Source organism: Lonchura striata, chromosome 36 (assembly GCF_050655825.1).
Source record: "Lonchura striata isolate lonStrDom1 chromosome 36, ASM5065582v1, whole genome shotgun sequence".
NCBI lineage: Eukaryota > Metazoa > Chordata > Aves > Passeriformes > Estrildidae > Lonchura > Lonchura striata.
Genome location: NC_140738.1, coordinates 1996949 through 2007076, shown reverse-complemented (window position 1 = coordinate 2007076; position 10128 = coordinate 1996949). Strand labels below are relative to the sequence as shown.

General features: G+C 49.1%; 1 protein-coding gene across 1 annotated transcript; it reads left to right on the top strand.

The window, feature by feature from the left end:
* Positions 1 to 7193: 7193 nt before the first annotated feature.
* LOC146764014 (uncharacterized) lies at positions 7194 to 9796 on the top strand. The gene has a single exon (XM_085565652.1). It carries the CDS (start codon positions 7330 to 7332, stop codon positions 7984 to 7986), a length of 657 nt encoding a protein of 218 aa, XP_085421778.1. The 5' UTR covers positions 7194 to 7329; the 3' UTR covers positions 7987 to 9796.
* The last annotated feature ends 332 nt before the right edge of the window (positions 9797 to 10128 follow it).

The following is a 10128-nucleotide window of genomic DNA, read 5'->3' as shown; positions in this document are numbered from 1 at the left end:
TAAACCTTTGAGCATTTCTCCTAATAACTGATTCACGTTTGCAATCCCTGCAGTCGGTGAAACTGACTCTCGTTGCAATAACTGTTCTAATTTGGCCATGTCTGAAGCAGACAGGGATTGGCCGTGGGCTTGGGCTGTCTGTTGCCATGGGAACTGTGATGGAGCGGTGCCCTGAGAAATGTTTACATCCTGGCCACGCCCCATCCCTGCCTGCGTCATCTCAGGGGAGTGATCGCTCCTGCTCCGACCCTGGCTATGCTTTGGCCTCGCTCCACCCCGCACCACCTCCGAATCAGAGCCACTGCCGTCCCCCCCTAGACTGATGTATCCACCCTCCTGTTCCCATTCCGGCCCTGATGTCTCCGTCTCACTTTGCCCATCTCCTGGCTCTGTGCCAGCACTCACAGCCCGCGCGCGCCGGCTCCGCCCCCTGTGTGCCCGTCCCACGCGTTCAAAATGTGAGAAATCCCCTCCACCCGTGGCTGTCGGGTTTTGCTCAACCTTCACACACGTGCCCGCCGCCTGAGCTGCAGCGAGGAACGCCTCCCGCTGTCCCTCTGCCGCTTCCTCAGCAGCCCTGGCTGCCGTGGTCAGGGAGATATCTTCCTGCGCCTCTTGGGCGGCCGCTTCTGTGGCTTCATGGATTCTCGACATTGAACGCGTCCCCGGGCACTCCGAGCGTACCACCGCCGCACTCGCACCCCCCGCTTTCGCCCCGATCCGTCCCGCCCCCACCGCTCTCCCCGGCCTCGCTTTCTGTGAGGGCTGTTTTGAACTCCCAGCCTGTGCAGATGTGGAGGCACTTTCCTCTCCCTCCTCCCCCTGCTCTGCACTCACGTTCGCACCCTCCCCCACCGGAGCTGCCGCCGCTGCCGCCCCACCGTGGGTTTGGACTTGGGCAATGCCTTCCTCCCACTGAGGGTCGCGGCTGTGCCTGGCTCACTTGCCTCCGTCTGGGGAATTTCTGCATCGGAGGAGCTTAGGGACTCTTGGGAAACTGAGGAACAGTGAGAGCCCGGGGACACGGGACGTGATGGGGTATCATCTCCCTGATTTTCCACAGGAAGCAATCCTGCCTGTCCTGTGTCTGTGGTGAGAGGATCTGTCCCAAGCTGCTGGCTGGACTGTCCCCCCTCCTGTTTGTCACCAGGAGCCGTAGCTGCCTGGCTTGAGCTGCCGCGTTGTGAGAGTGACTCTAAAACTGTTCTTGCTGAAGATAAAAGTTTTGCGGCAAGCTTATTATTTCTTATAGCCTGATAATATAATTGCTTATTAATTTCCTGCCAAAAATTTGGCTCAAACAATAAATCTGGATCTGAGTGTGGGAAGTTACACCTCACCCACAATAATAAATCTTTCAGCTCCTTTTGAGCAATCTCCACCAGATGGGCAGAGAAGATGCCCTGGAAGGCAGATACAATTTCTTTTTCCTCTTGGGAGAATTCCCTCCCCATGTTCTTAATTTTGACCGTTCTCACCAAAAGCTGAGTCAGCCCGAGGTCTGTCTGGAGATGGCACTGATCACCGTCCAGCAGGTCACAGGTGAGAGATCCCAGGCACGCTTCTGGGTCATCTCCTCCCTGGAAAGTCCCCGAGATTAGTTGTTTCGGTGAAGGTCAGGTTCTTATCTCGAGCTGTCCACTCCCTCTCTTCTTGGAATTTACGGCGAGTATGTGTGCTCTGCTCTTCTTTTTTTTTTTTTTTTTTTTCTCCGCTGATGCAGGTTGGAGGTTGTTTGATGTTTCTTTTCGGTCTTCTTGATGTTGCCCACACTCAGGGATGCCAGATGTGAGAACCCCGGGTTTGGTTTGGGGTCTCGTGTGGTGGTAAAGCTTCTCCTCCAACCCGTGTTCCCAAAGAAAAACTCCGCAGCCTCTTCTTGTTCGGTCTCAAGACGATTTATTGCTAGTTATCTAACAGATTAGGTTCTCGGGCTGCAGCCCTTTGGTCAGCGGCCCAGGCAGAGAAGCACACACTCCTGACACCCTGACTGTCTGCTGTCTTCTTCTTCTCTCTCCCCGCCCAGGGCTGCTGCTGTCTTTTATAAGATATATTATGTATAACATGTTTACAATTATTCCCCAATACCTACTACCTATATTACCAAGTGCTTTTCTACTCTAAACCAATCTGTGAGTGCCAACATCACCAAGAACATGGAGGCAAGGAAGAAGAAGGAGGAAGAACAGGATCAGCCCACTTTCCTCCATCTTAGAACTTCTGACCCCCATGTACAAAGTAAAAACCCCCCTGTACAAGTGTTAAAACCGTCCTGTACAATACTAAAAAAATTTCCCCTCTACTTTGTAACTACTTATACTATACTATCTAACCCTTTGTGACTGCTTGTTCCACCTCCAAAGTTGGTAATTCATTCCATGGTTCAAACTCAAAATCACAGCTGTTTCCAGCTGCCTGCTGGGGTCTAGACTGCCTCTGACCAAGGCCTGGAACCTCTAAAAATGTCTGAGAGACATTTTGAGTTCCCACAACCTGGGAGCCTTTGGCAGTCCCTGCCCTCAGTGGAGCCCAGTGATGCTTAAAGGGACTTGGAGTTTTGCTTCTGACTCCTTGAGCAGCTTCTGCAGCCTTCTCTCAGTGCCTGAGGGTTCTGGACTCAGCCACAAATCCACGGTGGGGATCATCAAAATACAGAAAGCCCTCAGGGGTGCTTTGTCTTCATTCAATTGTCTGCAAGTCTCCAGGGCTTGTGCAGCTGATTGGAGTCAGTCTGGAGTTCTGTTAAGGAGGAAGATTTCCAAGTGCACGTCATGACCTTTTATTCTTCAATCAAATGAGTGGGTTTTTTTATTTCCCAGTTTGGAGGAGAGCGGATAAAAGCATTCCACAGGTGATCTTGACACTGAAGATCTCCTTAGGAGGTCTGGGCATGTACAAGAATGAGCCCCCTGAGGGCTGACCCTGTTTGGACAAGCTGCTCCTCACCCCCAGCCTCACCATGTCTGACATTGCCCACCTGGCACTGACATTCCTGTGCCCTGCAGCAGAACCTTGTCCCTGAGCTCTGCAGCTCCATGTCCCAGCCCATTTGCACCGTGTCCCACCTGCTCTCCTCAGGGCTCTCCCTGCACACAGGCCCAGGAGAAGTTTTCCTCTTGGGAAAGAAAGAATGGAAAAGCCTCAGCAGGTTTCCTGAACAACAAACCCCACTCAGGAACCACCTGCTCAGTACAGGCTGCCTGGAGTGGTGTCACCTTTCTACAAGGCACAGTGTGACCAGAAATGATCTCTGGAAGCAGAATTCTCTGAGTCTCCCAGATGGATTCTCTGTCCCGGTGATGGAAGCAGATGGAAGCTGCTGGGGCCATCCTCACCTTTAACCTCTCTTTGGAATGCAAACAGATGTTCCCAGGTGTGTTAAGCAGGATTTCCTCAATGTTTCTATAAATCTTTTGTGTCCCCCATGGAACGAAGGGGCCATTTTGGCACTGAGGGTGTGACATGGAAGCAAGGAGTCAATTGTGACCCTGGGATCCCATGGAACCAAGGGGCCATGATGACACAGCAGGGCCACATGGATCCAGTGGTCCATTGTGACACTGTGGATCCAAGGAGACCATGGAGACACCCCCAGAACCTCATGGAACCAAGGAGTCCATGGTGACCCAGCGGGGCTGCATGGAGCCAATGGTCCATGGTGACACTGCCCATCCAAGGAGGCCATTTGGACACTGTGGAAGCTCATGGTGCGAGGTGGGACATTGTGACACTGAAGAACTTCATGGCACCAAATATCCATGGGGACACAGCAGGGCATCATGGAACCCAGGAACTGCTGTTGCAGTTTTGAAAACTCCTGGAACCAGGGGCCGTTTTGGCACTGCAGCACCAACACAGCTGCTGCACCTTGTCCCCTGCCCTGCACAGCTCCTTGGGAGGCACGGCAAGAGCAGCACCCTGGGAGCCTTGGGAATGCCCCTCTGGGATCCATGGCACACGCTCCCAGGGGCTGGAATTCCAGTTCCCAGCCAGGAAAAATGTTCCTGCCCATGAAGGAAAAGCTCTTATGGAAAAGCCAAAAGCCAAGTGGAGCAAGATCCTACAGTGACATTTCACTGCCAGCCATCCTAACTTCACCCATGGTTGTTCTAGCTCATGGATTGGGAATGAAATCAGGGCAGGGTCTTTGGTGGGAACTGCCCTGGGTCAAAGGAGACACTGAGAGAGAAACAGAGCAGGAAAAGGAAGGCAGGAGAGAAAGGAGGTGTTTTGGTTTGGAATTACAGGTGTCTGCTAAGGAAGGCAGGGACTTCCCCTGAAATGGAAAAATGTAGATTCTTTTTGAATTTCTATAAATTGGAAATTAAGGTGGGCTGTTGGGTAAAAATATGGGAGAAGGAATAATAGGTTTTTATTTGGAAGAAAATAAAAAGATAAACATTTCAGTTAACTAAAACAACACTGACAAAGTCAGAATACAACCTGACACCCTGTTGGACTGGGTGTTGGCCACAGTCTAATTGGAACTGTGGGTGCGGTCCTCCAGGAGTGTCAGGTGTGGTTCTGTTGGAGAAGTGATCCTGTAGGAATGGGAATCTTCTTCTGAAAAGGAAGGGGCAGCTGTTTCTCTGGGAAAATCCAGCCCAGAAAAAGCTGTGTTGGTGGGCCAGAATCTCAAGACTAGATGCAGGTAGGAATGCTTGGCTCCTCCCTCCGGGCAGAGCATCTCACAATGGGATGTTACAGTTCTTACCAGTCATGCAGTGACATTCAATAGCCCATTATCAGCAGATGTCTCCCCCAAGGGAGGATTGATTGTGGAAGAGATAAGGAAAAACTGCCCACTTAACACAGGACAACTGCCATACAGATGGCAAATACAACACATCTTGCTTTTCAGTCAGGGACAGGAGGTCACAAACAAAATCAGCTGAGAAGGCGGGCACTCTGAAAAGCAAACCAGAACTGACAGAAAATGAATGGGACAGAAATCAATAATTCTGATAGTTTTATTTATTATCAAAATAAATCACATCCACCCAGCCCCGCACAATCCTGACCCCACACCCTCAAATTTGGATCTCACTTCTCCCGATCTCCTTCCAACCCCATCTCACCCTGGAGGCTGAGGAATTGAGTAATTTTGGCATGGGACTGAGGTGGGAACCAGCCATTTTGAGGTGGGATTCACCTATTTTGGGGTAAGATTTTGGGGTTTCGAGTGGGATTGAGTCATTTTGAGGTGAGAGACAAATCCACCTTGGCTTTTGGAGTGCAAAGATATGGAAAATACTACCAGATATCCCCCAAGAACCAACAGATCCTCCAGAATATGTTCCCAAACAATAAATTCCACCTCAAATACCTCTAAAATGGTGGGACTTATGACATCTCTGGTCAATACTCTTTTTAGTAATTTTTCAGGTGTTTTTAAGTGATAAAGACAAATCAGAAGAAAATTAGGGCCAAACCAAAACCCAAGACCCCTTGAGCATCCCCTGAGCACTGGACAAAACAAACTCGGCAGAAATCAAATTTAACCCTCTATAAAATGCCTTGAGGATGATTTGCTCTTCCCACAAGTCACTTCAGATGGAAACACAAACAAATCCCAAACATTAATAAACCAACAACAGAAGCAATTCTCTGGCAATTCCAAATTTCATCAGTTCCAACACAGCTCCAGCTCAGATGCTGGCAGGTTCCAAAAAACAAAATATTGAAATTTGACCCAATACAGATTATTAAAAGGAGGGGAACGGTCTGTGTGGCTGTCACAAAGGTGACAGGGATGAAGAAAATAATGATTCTCCCCCCAAGCTTGTGAATTCAGGAGTTATTTGGGAATACCTTGAGCTGGGCTTCTTGTAGGACTTTAGTAGCCTTGTGTTTCTCAACTTGGGGTGAATGATCCTTGTCAGTCTCGCTGGTATCATTTGTTCCCTTTCCTCCAGTGATTTTAACAGACTTTTCAAAGCAGGAAAAAAAAAATATTTTCTTTACCCTGGCCACCCACAACTTCCACTTTCCTCATAAGTTCTCCCAAAAGTCACTCAGAGGAAGCTGCATCCAGGTTTCCAAGAGTTCCTTCGGAAAGAAGCAGAACCTCCGCAGAGGAGGGAACCAGGCTGTTGTCAAAGGAACCTGGGGTCAGCCAACAGTGCCCTGAACTCACTGTGCAAAATAATATTGCAGTTTGGTTAATAAAATTGTTAGAGAGATGCCCCTGCCCTAATTAAGGTGCTAACAACACCAAATCCAAAGTGGATTTTATTGACCAGTAAATGTGAGGTAGAGAGAGATGGAAAGGAAGAGAAAAGTGGAGAGAGCAAGGGAGTGACAGGGACAGAGACCTCCCCTGAAGCAGGGCAAGTGTGACATTGTCCCCTGTGTGCGTGGCCTCCCCAGGGTGGGGGTTTTACACCTGAGCCAGTTTGGGTAAGGGGGGTGGTGTTCACCCCCCACCCCGAGCAGGGATTGCCTCACTGTTTCAGGTTACAGTGTCAGATGTAACCAAAAGTGTTTTCAGTCCCCATCTCCATAAACTGTTATCAACAGGTGGGGCAGTGTTCTTTATCTCTTCCATGGCTCAGCCCTGATAACGCCCTGCAGGGGCCATCTTCTGTTAATGGGCCATTGAGTGTCACTGCAGCACTGATAAAATTACATCATCCCATTGTGGGATGCTCCGCCCAGGGGGAGGAACCAAGCATTCCTACCTGGATATAATCTCACCATTTGCAACACCACGACCACCTTGCCTACTGGATTCCCAGAGGACAAGAGCTCCATAAGCACCACTGGACCTTCAGAGGAAGACCAGACCCTTCTACAGGATCACTGCTTTGACAGAATCACGTTCATCACTCCAGCTGGACTGCAGCCACCATTTCATCAGACTGCTACCACCACCCTGAGCAACGGGGTGTCAGAGTATATCCTGACTCTGTCAGATTAAGCCAGTGTTTCTGTATCATTGCCGTGATCTTAATTTTCTTATTCAATTGTCATTCTGTCTTAGACTCTCCCCCTGATTTGCCTTCAAACCAGTACAAACCCATTGTGCTTATCCCTTGTTTTCTTCCCAAAACAGATTTTCCCATCCCCAGCCCTTTGCCAGATGGAAAAGGCTATAAGGAAGAGGAAGATGCCATGGGACACCAAGGCAGGTGAGGAGGAATCAGTGCCCCTTTCTCCCTCTCTCCTGGTCCATATCCCAGCCCAGCCTGGCCCCCGGCTGCAGGACAGCCCCGCTGCCGGTCCCCTCCTGCCGGGGATGCACTGGGGGGATCTCCTTGTCCTTCCCTGTGGCACGGAGGCAAATCCCATCCTCTCCTTGTCCTTCTTAGCCCAGACAAGAAGCTGAGGATGGAGACCAGAGAGGACAAATCCCCACGGCAGAACCTGGTGGAAGAGGCTGTTTTGAGTGCCTCCACAGCACAGGAATCCAACAGGGGGGAAAATCCCCAGCAACACCACAGGAGGAGGGGCTGCAAACCCAGCCCAGAGTGTTCTGAAGAGGAAAGACCCACTCTGGGCCAGGAAGGTGGGCAGAGCTTCAGCCAGAGCTCAGAGCTGCTGGTCCCTGAGAAGCTTCATGATGGGGAGAAGCCCTACAGGTGCTTGGAGTGTGGGAAGAGCTTCAGGAAGAGCAACAACCTGATCCGTCACCAGATGATCCACACAGGGGAATGGGCCTATGAGTGTGGGGAGTGTGGGAAGGGATTCGGTTGGAGCTCAGAACTCATCATCCACCAACGCATCCACACTGGGGAGAGGCCCTACAAGTGTCCTGAGTGTCAGAAGAGGTTTCACACCAGCTCTGATCTCCTCAAACACCAGCGCATTCACACGGATGAGAGGCCCTGCCGCTGCCCCAACTGCGGGAAGGGCTTCAAGCACAACTCCACCCTCATCAGGCACCGGCGCATCCACACAGGGGAGAGGCCATATGAGTGTCTGCAGTGTGGGAAGACCTTCACCCAGAGCTCTGACTTGACCAAACACCAACGGAGGCATCGGTAAGGGCAACCCTGCGAGTACCCCAACTGCAGGAAAAGCTTTGTGCTCTGCTCCAGCTCCATCCCCCACGGCAGGACCCACATTGGGCACAGGTCTGGTGACCCACATTCCCTGTGATCAATGTTGGGAACAAACCTGGCTGCTTCTCCTTTTGGTTTGGCCCTAATTTTCCTCTGATTCTTCTTTATTCTTTAAACACAGCCAAGGCAGGGTTAAATTAAAGAAATTGATCAAAAATATCTGAAGTCGCACCATTTCACAGGAGTCTGAGGGGGAATTTAGGATTTGGGGACGCATTCTGTGTGGAGTGCCCCTGTTGCTAAGAGGCAGGAGTTTGATCTCACCCTTCTTGTGTTGCCAATAACTCCTCCCTAGACCCAAACCCTAACTGCACCCCTGGGACACCCTATACAAACCCCAGGGCCCTGCCTTTGCCCTGTCTTTCGGGGGTAAGAAATGGATTCTGGAACCAAGACCCATCTCATTTGATCCTGCCAAAGGCAGCTGCACCCTCCCTGAACAGTCTGAACTCAACTTCTGGAGGATTTGTGGGTTCTGGGGTGATTTTGGGCAGTGTTCTCCATCTCTTTGCATTTCAAAAGCCAAGAGGGATGGTTCTGTCACCACAAAACCACTCAATCCCACTGAAAACAACTGAATTTTAACCTTTAAAGTCACAGTCCCACCTCAAATTGCTTGTTTCCACCTCAAAAAAACTCAATCCCACACAAAGCTCACTTGATTCCACAGCTGCCAGCGTGAGATGGGGTTGGAGGAGATTCGGAAAAGTGGGATCTCAGTTTGGAGCAGTGGGATGGAGATTGTGTGGGGCTGGGTTCCTGGGATGTATTTGATAGCAAATAAAATGTTCAGACTTACTGATTCCTGTCCCATTCATTTTCAGTCAGTTCTGTTTGCAGAGTGACACCTGAGCTGATTAAACTCCTATAAAAATCCCTTTTTTAAAACCATCTAGCCCAAACAATCAAAAAAATAATATCCAAATAAAACCACCCATCTGCAATTAATTTTTAAAAATAATTTAAATTTTTTAGAGTAGTTAAGGATGTTATTAAAGTTTAATTATTTTCTTAAAATGTACGAGAAATTATAGTTGTGTGGTTTTTTGTGTTTAGTAAATTTGTAATTTGAATTGTTTTACTAAGGTGTGTTAGATTGTATCTTATATTTTTTGGATATTTTTTATCTAAAGTCTATTAGATAATGAGTTGAAACTTTCAAAAGGTATTTCTTGGTATATAAGTTATTTATTTATATTTATTGGTAATGTTACATTAATAGTTATTGTTGTTTTGGGTTAAATCATTGTTGGAGTATTGTATTAAGAGCTGAAATACTTATATTTAATTTTTTTCCTATTTAATTTTTATTCTAATTTATTGATGTATAATTTTATTATAATTTGTTGAAATAATAGGAAGGAAATTCAAAGGCAGGAACATTTTTTCCTGGACAGGAACTGGAATTCCAGACCCTGGTAGTGTGTCGTGGTTTAACACAGAAGGAAGAGGGTCAAGCCAGTCAGTGATTTGGATTGGATATTTGCACTTGGGGTGACCAATTGAGGCTGGACACGCCTCTGAGAACACAGAGGGGTTAAAAGCAGAATTCCCAGGAGAACTCGCTCTCTCTGGTTCTGGTCAGGGCACAGTGCAGCCTCTCCCCTGCCCGGCCCTTGGCTGGGTGGGGAGGAGAAGCCCCATGGCCTGACTGAGGTAAGGCCGAAGGGTGGAGGGGATGGAACCGGGCTGGCCCCCTGCAGATGGAAGGGTGGAGAAATCTGGGATGTCTGCGTTCCCCCTCCAGAGTCTCTGCGGAGAGAGAGAGAGAAAGAGACAGCAAGAGCAGGGAGGGGAGCGTGAGGTGCCCAGCGGGGGAGCTGGAGGTCTGGGCAGAGAGCCCAGCCAGCTGGACGGGGAATTTGGACATTTAACCCCTTCTTGGATGATGAAAGCTTTGGGAAATATATTCCTCCTCGATTTGAAAGAGAAGATAAGAGACAGTCTGGGGCCTGAGATGTAAGAAGGAGAAATTCTAGGTGGGAGGAGATGATGGAGTGTTTTTTGGCTGGACTTTCTCTTGTTAGCCATAGACTGAACCAATTTTCTCCTCCAAGAGAGAAAC

Bases quoted from the DNA above. Each gene is read 5' to 3' on its own strand.
- LOC146764014 (XM_085565652.1), top strand. From the start codon at position 7,330: ATGGAGACCAGAGAGGACAAATCCCCACGGCAGAACCTGGTGGAAGAG.